The sequence below is a fragment of the Coffea arabica genome, chromosome 8e (assembly GCF_036785885.1).
Source record: "Coffea arabica cultivar ET-39 chromosome 8e, Coffea Arabica ET-39 HiFi, whole genome shotgun sequence".
NCBI lineage: Eukaryota > Viridiplantae > Streptophyta > Magnoliopsida > Gentianales > Rubiaceae > Coffea > Coffea arabica.
This window is the reverse complement of record NC_092324.1, coordinates 2,145,380-2,166,073: the sequence shown is the minus strand read 5'-3', so window position 1 is coordinate 2,166,073 and position 20,694 is coordinate 2,145,380. Positions and strand designations below refer to the sequence as shown.

The 20,694-nt window shown below is 35.7% G+C and overlaps 2 protein-coding genes and 1 non-coding gene across 3 annotated transcripts; 2 read left to right on the top strand and 1 right to left on the bottom strand.

Annotated features, from left to right (window-relative positions):
- Positions 1–7,474: 7,474 nt before the first annotated feature.
- On the top strand, positions 7,475–8,682 carry LOC140012999 (uncharacterized). The gene is made up of 2 exons (XM_072061851.1): positions 7,475–7,941; positions 8,151–8,682. The coding sequence occupies exons 1-2, from the start codon at positions 7,475–7,477 to the stop codon at positions 8,680–8,682; spliced, it is 999 nt and encodes a 332-aa protein (XP_071917952.1).
- Positions 8,683–18,259: 9,577 nt separating this feature from the next.
- LOC113705115 (small nucleolar RNA R71) lies at positions 18,260–18,366 on the bottom strand. Its single transcript, XR_003451762.1, has one exon. It is a non-coding gene; the product is annotated as a small nucleolar RNA R71 (small nucleolar RNA).
- A 266-nt stretch (positions 18,367–18,632) lies between these two features.
- LOC140012998 (uncharacterized) lies at positions 18,633–20,384 on the top strand. Its single transcript, XM_072061850.1, has 3 exons — positions 18,633–18,760; positions 19,322–19,554; positions 19,783–20,384. The coding sequence occupies exons 1-3, from the start codon at positions 18,633–18,635 to the stop codon at positions 20,382–20,384; spliced, it is 963 nt and encodes a 320-aa protein (XP_071917951.1).
- The last annotated feature ends 310 nt before the right edge of the window (positions 20,385–20,694 follow it).

Here is a 20,694-nt window from a genome sequence, read left to right as displayed (position 1 = left end):
AAAATATGGTGTATTATTGCACAAATTGGCTTCCTCGTAAGTTCAGGTCATCTTGTGATTAATTTATTGATCTCCTTCAATTTTTTTTTTTTTAGCTCTTTTGTCCAAAAGGACGTTGTCAAGGATGACTCTTGTAAGCTCAAGGCATCTTGTGATAAATTTACTGATCTCCTTCGTTTTGCTTTCTGGCTCCTGTCCTAAAGGACACCTTCAAGGATGATGCCAGCTTTCAACCGACCATTGTCTTTTATTGATCAACATATCTATATCTATGCAGTAGTTACCTTGTTAATTATAAATATTTATATTTGTCTATATCCATATCTATGCAGTAGTTACCTTCAACATGGTGTTCCTTGATGCCAGCTATTCTACCTACCATTGACTTTTATTGATTGCCATGGTGTACTTTGTTAATTATAAAGATTCATCTATATCTATATCTAAGCTAAGAGCGAGTTTGTTTTGATGATTGAGCATTTGAGTTTTTCTTTTCAAGATCACCCTTCTTACAAAATAATTACGACTATATCATGTCCCTAAATTTGAATGCAGTTTCTAATATCATTGAGGGTATTTATGTATTGTCATAATCAAGGTCTCATATTCAAAAGAATTTAGTTCGGGCTCCCGCTAACTACCCTCCCATTTAGTTCCATTATAACCATATATCATTACAATGATCAGGTAAACAGAAAGATCCCATACGAATACTAAGATGATATGGTAAATCAGAACAAATATCATGCATCTTGTACGAAGCTATTTGAGAAAACCTTGGTACGTTGAAAATTCAATTCGATGATGAAAGGTGAATATAATCTATCAAAAAAGGCAAACCTCAGAATAAAAAATTGCACCTCCAGACATGATAATTATAGAATGAAACATGTGTCAACTTCAATATTATTGGCAATTAAAGATCAAGTACTATAATAGTATACATAATTTCCCACAAAGAAGAAAGAAGGAAAATAGAAACACAAAATTATGATTTGGCTTTGTCGAGCGTATCTTACGTTTTCTTTACATTACAGTAAACTAAATGACTAATTAGATAGGATATGACGATTCTGATTGGTAAAAAAGAGCCGCCTTTCGTCCTCTCTAGTAATAGTAATGGCAATGGTGGTTAACTACACTGTTATGGATGAAAACAAAAACAAAAGAAAGAAAGAAGTGAGATGATAGATTAAATTGGAACCCCAATTGTTACGTCAGTCCAGGCTACCTAGCTTTTTTTTTTTTTTTGTCGAAACGATAAGATGATTTCATTGCTTTCATGGTAAAAAAAAAAAATTACAAGTGCGAGCAACGGCTCGATCGGAACTCTACAAACAAGTGTTCAAAGACACTGAGGAAGCTGTCGCTCCTCATCCACAATAATGCTTAACGCATCAACACTCAATGTTTTACTGACTGTCATATTTTCTTCCCTATCCAAAACAAAAGAGCACATGCAAAACAATCTCTGTAACTGAGAGATGTCTTCAAGTACTGTTGCCATTTTGCTGTTTGCTGGGCTCTGATATTTTAATTGTCTCCACAGTTCTTTGTTACAAAATCTCAGCTTAAGATTGCTCCACTTGCGTTGTACAGCTTTACACAACACCAGCTTCAGTGCCAACGCTTCATCTAGGATTTTGTTTCCAGAACTAATGTCTTTCAGTGCCCACCCTATCATCGTGTTCCTTGCAAAAAACTGAACTGTGACTCCAATTCCCACAAACAACTGCCCTTGCTTCGTGGTTGTATTCACCTCCATTAGCACTTCTCCTTCATTTACATAATTCTGATGCTGAACATCTTGCCTAGGGACTGTTTCAAACGTGCTCTCTTCTTTTTCTTTGTACTCTATCTGCTGCTGCTCTAACCATTCCAAATGAGCTTTCCTTATAGATTTGAAGGGGGGATCGAAGTTAGCATTCTCGAATTCTATTTTGTTTCTTTCCTTCCACACCTGCCACAGGATGTTTGCAGTTAATCCAATGTGTTCCATCCCTTCTGACCTGTGCCTTGCTTCAGAGATTCTTAACCACCACCTTTTGAAATCTCCCTGCTGCTCCTTTGCTCCATCCCACTGAATGGGAGATGCCTTCCATATGTTTTCCGAGTGGGGGCAATTCAGCAAAAGATGTTCGACTGTCTCCTGTGCTAAACCACACATCTTACATATCGGATCACCCTCCCCCGTTCGTCTATTTACTGCTGCTTTCACAGGCAGAGCACCTTGAATGCATTTTACACATCTTACACATCTTACATACCTAGCTCAATAAAAACTTTTGAAGTTTATTAAATTACTGGTTTAAAACACTTGGGCCAAGTCATTAGTAGCTCATGGATCCTAAGTTTATTTTCAATTTTCTTCTCGTTATGCTGATTTATGCTTCTATCTTCCACAATGTTCACACTTATACGAGCTGTTATTAACAAAAAGGAGAAAACAAGTTTTGGAGTTGTGATGCCTTTCACTTGACCATTATTTCAACATCAGAAAGTTAATTTATTGGGTTTTAATTTCTGATGTCCTCGATGATTCTCCTCTTTGATTTGTTGTTCTCCTTTTCTTTTGGAATGTCATGGTTGACAATCCCTTGAATCTATGTCTAATGTTTCTCAAGGCATTTTATTTTTATTTTTCAATTTTGTGGTTGCCTCGTTGGTTTTGCGGATATCGCCCTAGACTAGATACCAAATAAGCCTCTCTGTGTAAATATCTAGAAATGGCAACGGGGGCAAACACCCGCAGGGATCATTGGGGCGGGGGAGGGGGGAATTTTTTCCCCCCGTTTAGAAACGGGGCGGGGGTATACTCCCCCGTCCCGCCACCCGTTTGAAATATATATATATATGTATGTACATAATTATATATATAATGATATTATCAATTATACTACTAATTATACATGTCTATTAATAAAAATTATTAATTATTTATACTAAATTTATTAATACATTTATGTTAAATTCCTAACTACACTTAATACAATAACACTTTTTTCTAAAAAAAATACAATAATAATTTAGTGATTGTATTTGTATCAAAAGTGAAAACTTGATTATTTTAATTATATTTGTTTTATCATATTAAATTGTATTCAAATAACCTTTGTTTAACTATTTGTATGAGTTTCAATTGTGAAATTACAATAAATAATAATTTGGTGATGACTTGATATTTTAGTACTTGATTATTTGCTCAAATTTAATTATAATGAAATTATATAATAAAATTTTTTTAACCCCAAGAGTGGCCCCGCGGAGGAAGCGGGGCTGGGCGAGGGAACCCGGGGGGGGGGGGAATTAAAATGCAACGGAGCGGGGGTTGGGGGAGTTGTCCCCCGCCCCATTGCCATCCCTATAAATATCTGTCATGTGTATATACTAAAAGCACCAGTGTGATTCGGTGTTTTAGTGATTTAGTTTTGGCTTTCCAGTAACACGCTTGTATAATTAAATAATGAAACGTATATTAAATTTCAAATACGAATTGGGTGAGGAATATTTATGGATATTATTAGTGTTGATGTAAAAACTGTCTTTTAAAATTTAGTATTCTAAACGGAAGGAATTCCAAACAAAGTTAAACAAAAAAAAAAAAAGGGACATCATATTGTAAAACAAAGTTAAACCCAAAAAAAGGGGAACCATGTTGTAAAAGGAAATTGAAGAAGTATTTCTACTTTATTAATTATTGTAAAAAGTAGTTTTTACTTTCCAACATTAACCCTCCCATAACATATTAAGGCTAGTTCCAAATTTGAATGACTTGTGTAATATCATCCTAAAGTTTTTATTTTAGAAAGAGAACCATATTACGTTTTTCTTACGAAATATAGTTAGATTTGGAATGAAATTACTTAATTAAACATAGTTTCTACCAAATAACATAATGTTAATCTTATTCTACTAGATTCTGGATATAACATAAGGGATAACAAATCCTAATTTGATTTTGACTTGCAAAAGAAAACAAAATTTTTGACAGTAGCAGAAGCAGGAAAAAACCTACCGCATATTGCATTGAATAATGCTTATATGTCAACTGAAAGTAAATACATCAAATAAAACATAGGAATTTCTAAAAAGAAACCATGAATCTAATATTTGGAAGTTATTAACCGAGAAAAAATAATAATAAAACCTGGCTAGGATGAGAGTAAGACTCTAACTAAGAAATTGATTTGCTAGGATGAGAGTAAGACTCTAACTATTTCATAGATGTTTGTCATCGATTAGTATAAGATTCTAGCTTATAAGATGCTCTGATCACATTCGACCAAATCAATTATCGTTTGTTTGTGTAGTACTTTCTTGCAAGTATACAAGCTATTGGATCCTAAGTTTTGCTCTTTTCACAAGTATTTGTGACTAACCAACATATACCAAACCTTCTTCTGGTCATTAGTCACGTAGCTGTTAGACTGCAAGCTCAATTTGAACTACCTTGTATTATGTGATAGTAAAGAGTGAAAAGAATTGGTGAGATAATTATTGCTCATCCAATTGTTTCCTTTTTTTTAGTGGTCAACATCAAGTCTTTTGTGAGATTTGCAAAAATGCTCACCTCAACTCTATCACTATTATTGTCAACAATGTGATCAGACCTTTTCATCCTTATTCCACTTTTAACATGTTTCTTTTTGTGTTTATATTTAGTTATTGTTTCTTTCAATTTGGTATTGATTTACGAAGGTATTATGGATCAAATGATGAAAATAAGTTGTATAATAGAATTGCATTTGATGATAAAAAAAAAATTTAAGTCGTTAAAACGAAAAAAAAAAGAGTTCGTAAATCTAATGTGCTGAAACCTATCAATGTCTAGAATACCGACTGATTGGAAGCCAAATCTTTTAGTGTAATCACCCTTTAGTGGAAATTCTTGGTGGAATGAAAGAAGTAAAGCAAAGTAAGTACTTAACTGTGCATTTTGAGTGATTTAAATGTGTTTTATCATTTAGTTTTGATGTGTTTTATTCATTATTATAACTAATTAACTAGGTTTCTAGTGAATTATGCATTTTGTGGTTCAAAGTATAAAAAATTGAGTTTCTATGTGTTCAAACGATGAAAACTTTATGTTTTTGTAGGCTTTAATGATTCAATAGTCAAATGTAATGAATTGAAAAGATATTTGGATGATTGTTGATGATTTGAAGTGATTTAAAGAGAATATGAAGTGCAAAATATTCAAAAGATGAAATGCAATCAAGTATAAAAGAAAAAATGTTTGACGGCTTTGACACCTTTGGTATTTTGGCTATATCTTGAGTTAGAAGCATCGGATTGAGATGATTCTTGAGCCATTTTGAATATAACACATAGCCCTATATTTATTATGAGACATTGAAATCCATTTCTTGAGTTTTTCTAGTCAAAAAGTTGAAATATAGTCAGCCTTTTTTTTTTGTCGAAAGGTGAAACAGGGGATTGACTAGTCATGGGTCTTTTGGTCATTTCTCAGTCTACAGAGCTCAAAATTACATGACTCTTAGTGCATTGAAAAGCTAACTAAAGGGTTGCAACTTTTATTTTTGTACAAGAGCTAATTTGGCCTTCATTATTGAGAAAATACCAGTTAAATTTGGCACAAAAATAAAGCAATGTTGAAGACTGATAAGAAAAGTGCAAACGTGCAGGGGAGGCAATACGTGGCCTCAACCCACATTTTGAGGGTGTGTATTCACATTTTGGTTGCTTTATAGCTGGAACTAGTTGTACTTCAACTTGCAGCTCTTTCCTACTACTTTTGGACCAATTTTCTGAACGAATTTCAGTTGAAAAGTGCAAGAAGCATCTTGAAAATTTGGAGAAACAAATTTTGGGAATCTCAAGACACAATTAGCACAACTTGAAACATGATTGCTTGAAACTTTAATTCTCTATAAATAGGGCCTAGCTTGTTTAATAACTTTCGAAGGCTAGAAACACTACCAAAATGTAGTCTTCACTAGTTTTTCTTAGTTTATTAGTGTAGTATAGTTAGTGTAGTTTATTCTTCTTGTATTTGTAGCTCTGAACGAATTTCAGTTGAAAAGTGCAAGAAGCATCTTGAAAATTTGGAGAAACAAATTTTGGGAATCTCAAGACACAATTAGCACAACTTGAAACATGATTGCTTGAAACTTTAATTCTCTATAAATAGGGCCTAGCTTGTTTAATAACTTTCGAAGGCTAGAAACACTACCAAAATGTAGTCTTCACTAGTTTTTCTTAGTTTATTAGTGTAGTATAGTTAGTGTAGTTTATTCTTCTTGTATTTGTAGCTAGATTTGGATGAAAAATTAAGAAACAAGATGGAGAGCTTGGAACTCATGTGACAAGAGTGACTTCTCTCCTATGACTTTGACTTTTGTATTTGAGTTCATGTTTAACTATAATACAAGTATGGTCTTTTCTTTCATTCTCTTCATATTTTGCTTAAATTTATACTTAGAGTTATGGATGAATTTTCTATATTTTTTTTGTAGTATTTACTTGGTTATTTGATTATATTATTTTGAGTAAGCTAGTTATCACTTTTGCTTTTCTAATCATGATTTATCGGCCATTAATTGTGATAATTTTAAGGTGTTCAGTTTGCAATGAGAATTAGAATTTGACACTAGTTCAAAAAAGTACTAAACCTAGAGAGTACACTCACGAGAGTAGAGGTACACTTTTGTGGTTTTCATAGTTTGTTCCATGTAATTTCATAGAAAAATAAGTTTGTAGTTAATTTCATAACCATGAGAGTAGGTATGGTTTAACCAAAAGTATAGTTGATTTACTATGAGAATAGGTTTCACAGAAATTATGAAATTACACTATAACTAACCAAGTTAATAACATTCATTAATCGATAATTTCACTTGCAAGAGTAGTAAGAAATTTCATAACCTTAGGAGTTTTCTATTGTTATTTTTATTACTCTTATTTCATGTGTGTAGTGTAGATTTAATCTCTTGAATTTGTGGTAGTCTAAATAATAAAAGAATTCAAAACCATCGATAATTGACAATCTTCTATGTGGGATCCACGCCTAATATCCCTACACTCGATAAATTATCTGTATACTTGTAGAAAATAGGGTATTTAGATTTTATTAAAATTTGGGGCATGGTAGAATCTTGTTAGATTGCCAATGGTAATTGGTAGGTCCAAAAGGCAAGTCTTTAGCTACATGAAGGAAAAGGTGATAAATAAACTGAAAATGTGGAAAGAATGGTCATTAAATCAAGCAAGCAAATAGGTGCTTTTAAAGTCAGTTATCATAGCTATGCTAACGTATGCAATGGCATGCTGCAAATTGCCTAAAGGATTATGTGAGGGGATCAATAAAGAGATGGCAAAGTTTTGGTGGGGAGAAAAGGAGAAGGAGAAGAGAATTCATTGGATGAATTGGAAAAGGATGCTGCAAATTCAGGAATTCAATAGTGCAATGTTGGCAAAACAGTTATAAAGAATACTGACTCAACGTAATTTGATTATGAGCAAGGTGCTGAGGGGAAAGTACTTTAAGGGACAATCAATTTGGGAGATGAAGATTAGAGCTAGTGATTCATGGATGTGGAGAAGTATTATAAGTGCCAGAGATTTGCTTGAAAGGGGTGCTAGAAAAAGAGTAGGAGATGGACGTACTATCGATATTTGGAGGGACAAATGGATAATGGATAGAGGAAAAGGGAAGGTATTTACTTCAAAGCCACCAAATTGTCAATTGCAGAAGGTGTATGAATTAATACAAAATGGAAAGTGGAATGTGGATAAGATAAAAGTAGTGTTTAGTGAAGAAGATTGCAAGCGTATCATCGGTATCCTACTCAGCATCTGCAATGGAAAAGACAAACTAGTGTGGCCATACTCAACTACAAGAGTGTCTATTGGTAAAACTGGATATATGGTTGCAAAGAAGATCCAAAAGGAAAAAAATGGAAAGGATACAGCAAGAAGCGAGTAGTTGTAGAAACGAGCAAAACACTAAAGTCTAGAAGTCTTTATGGAGTCTAAATATGAAGCAGAAGCTCAAACATTTCATATGGAAATGTTACATAGAATAATCCCAGTGAATGAGGTGTTGAGAATAGAATAGGAAAAGAAGATGATAACTGCATATGTTGTAGAGAAGGTAAAGAGACAATTGAACATATGTTTTTCTTTTGCAGCCATGCTGAGATGAAATGGAACGCGGCTCCAATTAAATGGGCTGAAATCCATGAGTTTGGAAATAAGTTTTGGTTGTGGTGGAATAGCATCCTGGGAGCCAAGGATAGAGTTGAAAGAAAAGATCATATTATACTAACAGTAAATATCCTATGGCAGATTTGGAAGTCAAGAAATCAGATACATTTCAACAAGAAAAGAAAGCGTCTAGGTTCGATAATTAATGGGGCAATGCAGGAATGGTTTGAATGTCAGAGTGTACAGACGGAGAAAGTAGATGAAGAAGAAGAAAAGGAGGGAAACACAAGAGGCAAGAACAAATGGTTACTACCGCAAGAAGGCATAATCAAGCTCAGTACTGATGCAACAGTAGATACAAGGAAAGGCAAGGCTAACTGGGGAATTTTTGCTAGAGGAGCTAACGGAGCAATTATAAGTGCTTGCGTAGGTCCCGAACAAAGAAATAGTGAACCGTTGATTGAAGAAACAAATACAACCAGGAATGCACTTTTTAAAGCAAAGTTAGAAGGCTAGAGAAAGGTAGAAATTCAGTCAGATTGTAAAGTGGCAGTGGAGAAAATCATGTTAGAAAATGTTGGGAAAGGGGTACCGGTACAGGCACACAATATCAGAGTTAACCCAAGAACAAATTTCTCTTTCCCCAAGTACCAGTTAAATTAGGAATAAACCAAATTACCAATTAATAATACCAGCAGTGACAATAAAATGCAAGAAAAATAAAAGGCACAGGACACCAAGATTTTTACGTGAAAAACTCAAATTGGAAAAAATCACGGGACCTAGTCTAGTCAAAAATCTCCACTATTACAATAATAGGAATACACAGATCTACCCGAAATTTTCCGATGACAATAATATCATCAATACCAACCAAGAAAATTGCTACAAAATCACCCCCAAAAATTACAATTGTCAAAGAAGTGAGTTTGGAAAGGTGTTACCAAACGAAGAGAAAATTTGAAATCTGAACCAATAGATGAGTAGAACTTGACGAGAGGATCGCGTATGTAAAATTTCGTCTCAATCGGACTTCAAATCACTTTCCAATTGAGGTTTCAAAGTTGCAAAGAATTTTCTCTCTCTAGCTCTCACTCTTTCTCTCCCTTCGTTTCTCTCTAGGTGGCGGCTAACCTTTTCTCTCTATGTATATTTGGTTTGTGCGGCAGCTTCTTGTATTTATGCTTGAGAAAACCTCAAGCTTTGTTCACTTGCACAAATGGGTTGGCCCACACACAAGTCCAACAATCTCCCCCTCCAACTCATTTGGGGGGCTTCACCAGACCTGATTCTTGTCTGCAAAACAAGAGTTTCTCCTTAGGTAATGTCTTGGTCAACATGTCGGTACCATTATCATTTGTATGCACCTTTTCAAGTGTCAACAAATTGGAATCCAGTACTTCTCGAATCCAATGATACCTCACATCAATATGTTGGATCGAGAGTGAAATGTAGAGTTCTTACACAAATGAATAGCGCTCTGACTGTCACAGTAAAGACTATACTTCTCTTGTTTCATACCCAACTCTTGAAGAAATTTCTACAACCAAAGAGTCTCCTTGCATGCTTCAATGGTTGCGATGTACTCCGCCTCTGAACTAAAAAAGGGCGATACACTTCTGTAACTTACTTTGCCATGACACTGCTCCTCCAATAAAAATCATCAAGTACCCAGATGTGGAATTCCTATTGTCAAGATCACCTGCCATATCTGCATCAGTGTATCCATCTAGTATAGTTTTACCATTGTCGAAACATAGACACAATTTAGAAGTTTCCTCGAAATACCTGACAATCCATTGACAGCATTCCAATGCTCCTTACCAAGATTAGAGAGATACCGACTGACTACTCCAATTGCATGAGCAATATCTGATCTGGTGTAAACCATAGCATACATCAAGCTACCAACAGCCGAAGCATAAGGAACCTTCTTCATGTCTTTTTTTATCTTTCTCACTTGTAGGACATTGCTTGATATTCAGTTTAAAGTGACCTGCAAGTGGAGTTGAGACTTCCTTAGCGTTGCTCATGTTAAACCTATTGAGTACTTTCTCAATGTATTTTTCTTAAGACAACTAGAGCTTCCCATTTTGCCTGTCACGTGAGATTTTCATCCCCAGTATCTGTTTAGCCAGACCCAAATCTTTCATTGCAAAAGATTTACTTAAGTCCTTTTTCAACCTGTCAATTTTTATAGTATCACGATCAATAATCAACATGTCATCAACATATAGTAAGAGAATAACAAAATCACCATCCGAAAATTTTTTCACATAAATACAGTGATCAGATATAGTTCTGTGGTACTCGTGATCTATTATGAAGGAGTCAAACTTCTTATACCACTGTCTCGGTGCCTGTTTCAACCCATACAAACTCTTTTTGAGACGGCATACAAGATTTTTCTTGCCACTTTCTTTGAACCCCTCCGGTTGTTCCATGTAGATCTCCTCTTCCAAATCACTATGCAGGAAGGCTGTTTTCACATCAAGTTGTTTGATTTTCAAATTCAAACCGGCTGCAATACAAAGAACAACTCGAATTGATGACATTTTTACCACAGAAGAGAAGATTTCTTCAAAATCTATATCCTTTTTTTGACTAAATCTCTTCACAATCAATCTTGTTTTGTACTTTGGTTGTGAACTGTACTCTTGAATTTTCAACCTGTAAACCCATTTATTCTTTAGAACTCTCTTACCCTTAGGCAGTTTCACTCACTCATAAGTGTGATTCTCATGCAGGGACACCATCTCCTCTTGCATGGCTCACAACCAATCTTCTTTGTTCTCAAGCTCTAAAACCTCACGGTAGGATTCTGGCTCTCCTCCATCTGTTAATAACAAATATTCATGAGCATTATATCTGCCAGAAGGTCTCCTCTCTCTGGTAGATCTTCTAAACTCATCTTGTGGTGATGGAGTAGGTGGTGCCTCATGCTCAGGTTCATCAGCAGTAGGATTATCACCATCCTTAACAACCTTTCTCTGCTCTGTCTCAGCTCCCCCTTGATTAAAATCAACAGGTACTGGAATTGAATCTAGATCTGAATTTGAGTTAGCAGGAATGTCATCTGAAGAGTTTGAGTTATCACCTTTATAAATGTCTTCAATGGTTTGATCTTCAAAGAAGACAACATCTCTGCCTCTGATCGCCTTTTTCTCAATAGGATCATACAACCTATAACCAAAATCTTCATGTCCATAACCCAAGAAAATACATTATTTTGATTTTACATCAATTTTTGATCTCTCATCTTTGGGAATATGAACAAATGCCCGACAATCAAAAACTCTCAAGTGCTTAAAGAACACATCTTTTCCCGTCCATACACTATTTGTTTGCGAACAAGTGTCTAAATCCCTTTTTCACTCATGTGCCCAAGCCGCCTATGTCAAAGATCAATTGATGAATCACGAACTGCATTCACTTCTCCTTTCCCCAACTTGGCTTGCATCAAGTAGAGAGTACTCTACTTCTTTTCTCTAGCAACAACGAGATTTTCTTTGCTGAGTTTTCATTTGCCTCCATTTGCAAGTTATGATAACCCTCATCGTCAAGTTTCCTGTAGAAATAAGATTAAGGCAAATTTCAGGGACATGTCGAGCATTTATTAATATCAGCTGGCACCTGATATCTGTATTCAAATATATGTCTCCCATACCAACAACTTTGCATGAGATCTCATTTTTCACCCTAACATGTCCAAAATCTCCTTCGGTGTAGGTTGAGAAGAAATGCCTGTGAGGAGTAATATGGTAGGATGCACCCGAATCAACTACCCAATCACTGTTATAATGAATAATATTCACCTGACCATCATCACAAAACACAAACATATCATAATGAGCTGCCACAACTATTGTAGTCTCTTCATCACCTTTTTCTTTCGTCTTACCCTTTTTCTCAACTTATTCCCGTTTTAAGATTTTGCACTCCTTCATATAATGCCCATACTTTTTACAATAATAGCACGCAATATTTTTTCGCGATTTAGACCTGTTTCTGGATTTGTTATTCCTATTATGGGGTCCTCTACTTTTGCTTCTCCCTCTTCTTTCTTTCTTTTTTGTCACCAGGGTCTGGGATTTATAGACAATTTCTTGTTCCTTCCTCCTAAACTCTTCATTCATCACGGCTTCTTTTGAAATAGCCATGGTCAACACACCATTCGGAGTTGAATTGCTGACGGAGACTACTATGATTTTCCAACTATCCGGTAGTAAACTAAATAATAATAGAGCTTGTACTTCATCATCCAAATTCAAATTTAACATAGTTGCCTGGTTTATCAATCCCTGAAAATTACTCAGGTGTTCAGTCATATATTTTCCATCTTTATATTTCATCCGAGTAATCTGCTTCAAACAACTAGTCTTATTCAAACCGATCTTCCATTCATACATACTTTCAAACTTTTTTAATAATACATCAGCTCTGGTGTCATTAGCAAAATGTTGAAACATATTTTGACCAATCCATTTTCTAATATTATCAACAGTTTTTCTATGTATAACAGCCCATTTTTCATCACTCATATCACTTGGTCTACCTTTATCCCCTAGAATAGGTTCAAACAAATCTCTACCATACAAGTAGTCATTCATTCTAGACTTCCAAATCGAATAATTAGTAGCATTCAATTTTATCATGCAACCACTATCCGAATCATCCATTTTTAACCAGTACAAATGAGTAGCCTAACCTGACTGCTCTGATACTACTTATTAGAAAAGGGGTACCAGTACAGGCACACAATATCAGAGTTAACTCAGGACAAATTTCTCTTTTTTCAAGCATCATTTAAAATAGGAATAAATCAAATCACCAAATAAAAATACCAGCAGTAATAATAAAATGTAAGAAAAATAAAAGGGACAGTACACCAAGATTTTTACGTGAAAAATCCAAATTGAAAAAAATTACAAAACCTAGTTCAGTCAAAAATCTCCACTATCACAATAATGAGAATACACGAGTCTACCTGAAATATTCGAATGACAATAATATCATCAATACCAACCAAGCAAAATTGCTACAAAATCACCCCCCAAAAATTACAACTGTCAAAGAAGTGGATTTGGAAAGGTGTTACCAAACGAACAGAAAATCTAAAATCTGAACCGGTAGATGAGTAGAACTTGACGAGAGGATCGCATATGTAAAATTTCGTCTCAATCGAACTTCAAATCACCTTCCAACTGAGGTTTCAAAATTGCAAAGAATTTTCTCTCTCTAGCTCTCACTCTTTCTCTCCTTTCGTTTCTCTCTAGGTGGCGGCTAACCTTTTCTCTCTATGTATATTTGGCTTGTGCGGCAACTTCTTGTATTTATGCTTGAGAAACGTCAAGCTTTGTTCACTTGCACAAATGAGCTGGCCCACTCACAAGTCCAACAGAAAACACCAATGGTCCAAAAATAGGATCAATTCTGCAAGATATCTATGTCATTAGAAAAGAGTTTAGAGAGTGGTACTTCTCCTTTATTAGAAGGGAAGGCAACCATGTTAGTCACAAGTTGGCAAAGTATGCCACAAACTTGATTAGTGAAATTAAGTGGAAGATTCCTTCCCTCTCTGGTTAGTTAGATTAGCTAGAGAAGATGTAGGAACAGTTGCTCCAACTTTGTAACAGTTTTTAGCTACATATGAAAGTGATAACGTTTGACAAAAAAAAAAGTAATCACCCTTTAATGCAAGCCATGAAGGGAACCTCAAAAAGTTAAATCTAAAATAGAAATAAAAAAAGAATAGCCACATTTGGGTTAGTGATTAAATTTTTTTTCCTATAATGCCGTCATCATAAATTTTAATGACTCTATTATATTCCAAACATGAACGCAATCTTAATAATGATTGGGCTTTTTACGTGATTTGGACTTTGAGATCTTGGTTTTGAAGTAGAATTATTTATGGAGTAGGAATTAATTTCCAAAAGTTTTATGATTTATCTAGAAATATATAGTTTAGTTGAAATAAATTTCCTTTAGTTGTGTAGAAATCTGACTTTTATCTTCAGCAGTATGCACAAATGCTGATATATCCGTCATGTGCTTAACTGAGCATAAGATAAGAATAGAAGATAGATTTTCTAAAAAGAAGATGAAGAAAAATAGAGTACCATTAATTTACTGGTTAATTAATTCTATCATTAAATCTGGGGCTTGAAGAATACAAAAAATACTCAGTAATCATAAAAATTAAAGTCTGACTTTGGATTTCACCAAGTCAATAAAGGGATATTATTGACATAAGCATCAACCTTGATGTTACATAATATGCATGTTTTTAATTTTTTTTTCCTAGTAGTAGAAGATTGAGGTTTAAGAAGTTGGGAGGGGCGTGGAGATTTGAATCTAAGACCTCTAATTCCTAAAGTCTTAACCATAGAATTTGTGTTGACATAAGAATTAAAATTTAGGGAAAATGACTTGTTCTATCATTCATATTTCGTAAATATATTCTTTTCATCCTTCACTTTCAAAACAAAGCAAATTCATTCTTAACATCTAAAAATTGAAATTATTATATCCCTGAATCCAACTTTCAATCTGAATCAAACTATCCAGTAACCTAATAATAAATTTTTGGAATAGAATTGATAGATTACTCGGTCAATTTCATCACATTCATATGACATTTATTGAACCAACAAAGAAAAAAATTAAAAAATTAAAACATAAAAAGGCCATTCTTTGTCTTGGAATGGTAGAGTTTCTTTTTTGGATAAATTTTTTCATGCACTGTTAGTATAACACTTGCGAGTGTAGATTTATACCATACATAAAAACTTTAGCGTTTAAATTTAAATTCAAATGATGTGACAGATATCTAGACACGTCCATATATATAATGACAATGTAGGAAAGATTAATCCTTCTCTTTTATGTTTTATTTTTTTTTGGATTCATTAAATTTCATGTGAATATCAAGTTCAATTAATCAAATAATCTACCAATTATACCCCAAAAATTTGTAATCGGGTTGTTAGGTAGTTGGATTCAGATTGAAAGTTGATTTCAGGGATGTAATAGCTTCAGTTTTCAAATGTAAAGGACGAATTTGCTTCGTTTTAATAGTGAGGGACAAAAAGAATATTTTTATAAAATGTGAAGGATGAAACTTGTCATTTGCCTTAAAATTTAATTGAAATAAATTTTCTTTTGAGAGGAGCTCAATTTGGAAACTATTTGAGGATGATCTTTTGAAATTAAACAAGAATAGAAAAGCAAATTCCCTTAATATTAAGAAAGCTCTCCATTTTTTTTCCATTCAAAATAGAAGACAACATATATATGCATCCCTGGAAGTGAAGGTCCTAGATTCAAATTCCTCTCCTACTCATATTTCTTAAATGATATCCCTCTCCTACTAATAACAAATAATAACAAAAAACACATATACCTATTTTATATTATAAGGATATAGAACATTAATTATGAAAGAAAAGAAAAGTAGAGTTTTCCTTTTCCTCCCAAGCGCCTTTCTAAATTAATCTTACTCGAATAGAACAGTATATGTATAATATTTCTCTAGGTTATATGGAAGCCTTTTGAATTATTTTTTAGGCAATTCATATACCACTGACTTTTAAGTTTTACACTAGCAAGACCAATTTATTGACATAAATTCCAAACAAAATTTTAGGAATGGGTTCAAAAAATTAATGAAATATAGGAAAAAACACTTTAGCACGATAAACCTAGAAGTTAAACATGAATTGGAAACAAAATGTAGTTAAAAATAAGTTTCCATATGAAAATATATTGTGACTTGATAGAACAACTATTGGGCACATTTTGCACTGTTATTTTATCGTAATTTTGGCTACTTACTGTGCTAAGTATTGAGATTTTGCTCATATTTCATGTTTGTATGAATTACAGGTGGTTGGTATAAAAAGTGCTTTTACGAGGCAAATTTTCAGAAGACTCTCTATTTCATGGCGTACCCACGCTAGAAATTGAGAAGACTCACCTAAAAGCCGGACCCGCGGGCTTGGTAGCAGCAGGCCAACTAGGAGACCAGGTCTACGTGGACCAGGAGCACGGGATTAAAACCCTTAGGAAAGGAAGGGCTACTGGAGACGTTTCTTTCCTTGGTTGGCGGCGCTACGAGAGGCTTAAAAAAGCCAGATTCACGTCCAATTAAGAGGAGAGCTTTAGTTTCAATTATTGCTTCAGACGTTTCTTTTCTCTTGAGCAGCAATTAAGAGCCAGAATCACATGCGACCAATTAGTTCTAGCTTGAGTTTCAATTTGGGTCAGACGTTGGAGCTTTTCCTCTTTTCTCTAGCTTTTTGCGTTTTACGACTTTGACTCCTGAATTTTTACTCTTGCTCTGGACAATTCTCTGTTAGCTCTTGTTTTGTAATTTCGGCTCCAGTACGGAGACGAAACCCAAAAAGAAAGAGACAACATCTTTTTGTCTACTTTCTCATTATTTCCTCCTTTCGCATCTCCTTGGCAATTAATTGGATGATATCAATTAAATCACGTGAGATTGATACGATGAGGAGCTGCTAGATTTCCCCTCTACCCAAGGATTAATGCGAAGGCGCGGTCCATAACATCTGTGAGATCTAATCAAATTTTCACTATTTCGTCCAATTTGTTGCTATTCTTGTGTTTTTTGAATTAATTGTCTATGGGTATTTTATTAATTGAATATCAACGGCCGGATATTTGATTTAATATAATAGCCTACTGCCACGTTAATTAAATTGAATCCGTAATTGTTCGTTTAGTTGACAACTAGTGGCAACCACCATAATTGGCTTTATGTTGGAAAAACGCAAGATCTGATTTAAATAAACCCTCTTAGCGTATTTATTGGTTAGGGTTGGGTTCTTCTAACTTTAATGCAACTGGATAATTAAATTCCTACGGTCGTACCTAGGGTTATTTTCTGGTTAGAAAAGCATTCAATGGTCGTATCTTGACTGTCGAAAAAGTAAGGAAAAACTGGTTATCAGAGATTATTGATAGCTATAACCAACCTAGTGATGAATGATTGAAATATCTTTGCATCGATGATTATTTAATTGGACCGTGCCTGAGCAGTTGATCTTTCACGTAGAATTTTATTAATTACTATTTTTGCTAAATTGAACTTGTTGAGTTAGCTCTTGAATTTCATTTATATTTTCATCCCATTAATTATCCCCCTATTTTATTCTATTGACTTGAAAAGAAACAAGTTCCTACCCGTTCCCTGTGGAATCGACCCTACTTGCCATTGTATGTAAATTTAACATTTTTATAGATAATTCTAGTATATCGGATCAAATAAACTCTTCGGAAACAGGGTGAATCAAGTAACTCATTGCACACTTAGAGTCCCTGCTCCAGTACTCGGATTTGTTCTATAATTAATTGTGGTGGTAATTAGGACTTTTTAGTAATTATTATTGCACAGGTTCGGCACCTGTCAATTTTTTGCGCCGTTGTCGGGGAACGGTATTTTGGTTAATTTTATTTCTTTTTAAGTTATTTTCTTTGAATTTGTCTGACATTTTTTTAGTTTATGCCTCGTTCTTCTCGTACAAGCGAATTGATTTTCGATCCAGAAGTAGAGAAAACTGCGCGTCGAACTAGGAAAGAGACTAGACAGTTTAGAGAGGAGCAATCTAGCATTGCATCTCAGGGACTTGATCCTAAGGTCAAATCAACAGATTCAGGTGGTGATAATTCAAGTGATTCAGATCAAGAGAATATCCGTATGGTAAATGCAAGAACACTAAGGGAGTTGGCTGTTCCGAAATTGCCGCAGCAGCCTTTGTTCATCACGTTTTCAAGTTTAGCGGAAAATACCTCATTCGAATTGAAGTCGGGATTTATTCACCTATTACCTACGTTCCAAGGCCTCTCAGGTGAGGAGCCCCATAAACACATCCAGGAGTTCGATGTGGTATGCTCCAATATGAAGCCTCCAGAAATTACTGAGGAGCAGATTAAACTTAGAACTTTCCCTTTCTCCCTCAAGGACGCAGCTAAGGATTGGTTATACTACCTACCCGCAGGTAGTATCATAACATGGGCCCAATTGAAAAATAAATTTTTAAAAAAATTTTTCCCTGCATCCGGGGCCACAAGTCTGAGAAAGGAGATATGCAGCATTAAGCAGTACCCTGGAGAATCCCTATACGACTATTGGGAGAGGTTCAATAAATTGTGTACTAGATGCCCACAGTATCAAATTAGTGAACAGCTATTGATCCAATATTTCTATGAGAGGCTCCAGTCATCCGACAGGAGTATCATTGATGCTGCAAGAGGGGGGAGCACTGGCAAATAAGACCCTGAGGGAAGCATGGCTGCTCATTGAAACTATGGCAGAGAATTCTCAACAGTTTGGCTTCCGTGAGAGTAACCCTACCCGCAGGGTTAATGAGGTGGAGACGACATCTATTCAGCAACAGTTGTCGGAGCTAACATCCTTTGTTCGATAATTAGCTGTGGGGAATATGCACCAAGTAAAGGCCTGTGAAATCTGCACAAATGTGGGCCACCCTACTGACTCATGCCCTATGTTGCAAGAGGATGTGGTTGAGCAAGTTAACATGGCTGGAGGCGTGTCTGCGCCTCGTAGGCAGTACGATCCATATTCCAACACATACAATTCGGATTGGAGAGATTACCCCAATTTCAGTTATGGTAATAAGCCACAGAATTCATTCTCCAATCGTCCACCAGGATTTTAGCAACCATAACAACAAAAGTCTCAACCCTCGTCCTTCAACGCAAGAAGTTCTCTGGAAGATATTGTCAAGAGCTTGGCCACGAGCACCACTCAGCTCCAACAGGAGACGAGATCTTTGGTCACGAGGACTGCTCAGTTCCAGCAGGAAACTAAATCAGGCATGACAAATCTGGAGACCCAAATAAGCCACATGGCGACTGCGATCAATCGTTTGGAGTCCCAAGTCTTTGAAAAATTACCATTGGAACCCGAGACAAACCCCAAGAATGTAAGTGCCATGACACTGAGGAGTGGCAAGGAAGTAGAGGGGCCTAAGGCCACAAACCTGAAGAGCAAAAGTGAAGATGAGATCGAGAAGGAGATGGAAGAAGAATGACACACTCGTGGAGATCCTGAGGTAACTCTAACCCCTTCAATTCCCATTAAATCAAATTTACCCTCTTTTCCATGTAGGTTGGCAAAGACGAAGAAGGCAGAGAAGGAAAAAGAGATCCTGAACGTATTCCGAAAGGTAGAGATCAACATTCCCTTGTTGGAGGCAATTAAGCAGGTTCCCAAGTACGCGAAATTTCTCAAGGATTTATGCACCCATAAGAGAAAGTTGAGAGGGGACGAAAGAGTAGCGGTGGGAGAAAACGTATCAGCCATATTTCAAAGAAACCTCCTACCCAAGTGTGGAGATCCAGGTATGTTCACGATCCGTTGCAAAATAGGAAATGCACCGATTAGAAAAGAAATGTTAGATTTAGGGGCGTCAATCAATGTGATGCCAAAAACTATCTATGCTTCTCTAAATCTTGGGCTATTAAAAGAAACGGCCATTATAATCTAACTAACTGACCGCACCAATGCCTATCCAGAGGGGTTAGTTGAGGATGTCTTGATCCAGGTAAATGAGTTAGTTTTTTCAACAGATTTTTATATCCTGGATATGGGAGATGAAAAATCATTAAACCCGTCACCTATTTTGTTCGGTAGACCATTTCTTAGCACTGTCAGGACTAAAATAGATGTGAATGAGGGTACTTTATCAATGAAATTTGATGGTGAGACTGTGAATTTCAATATTTTTGAGGCGATGAAGTATCCAGAGGAACTTAACTCAGTTTTTGCTTTGAGTGTTATTGAGTCTTTTGTGCAGGAAACTTTCGAATTGGATGGTAAAGACGCATTAGAAGTGGCCCTAACCAAGCATCTTGAGTTGGGTATAACTCTTGATGTGGACATGAGGGATGAATTACACCATGCGGTTGAAGCCCTGCACTCACTTCCAACCGTTTCTCCGAGGTATGAGTTTACTTCTATCTTTGTGCCAGAAATTCAGACAAAATTGCTTCCCTCAGTTGTGCAGGCACCGGAGTTAAAACTTAAACCTCTCCCGAAGTATCTAAAGTACGCATTCATAGGAGACCGAGAGACGCTTCCGGTGATCATCTCTGCACATTTATCCCCAAGTCAAAAGGACAAACTGGTGCAAATCCTTAGGGACATAAGGAGGCGATTGGGTGGAGCATAGCAGATATCAAGGGGATAAATCCATTATTATGCATGCACCGGATTCGGTTCGAAAATTATGCGAAACCGGTAAGACAGGCACAGCGGAGGTTGAATCCCCTGATAATGGAAGTTGTAAAAAAGGAGATACTTAAACTCCTAAAGATGGGGATTATTTTTGCTATCTCAGACAGTCCTTGGGTAAGTCCTGTTCAAGTGGTTCTGAAAAAGGCGGGAGTGACCGTAGAGAAGAGTTAGGAGGGTGATATGGTTCCGGTTAGAAAAGCTACTGGCTGGCGTCAGTGCATTGACTACCGGAGACTAAACTCTGT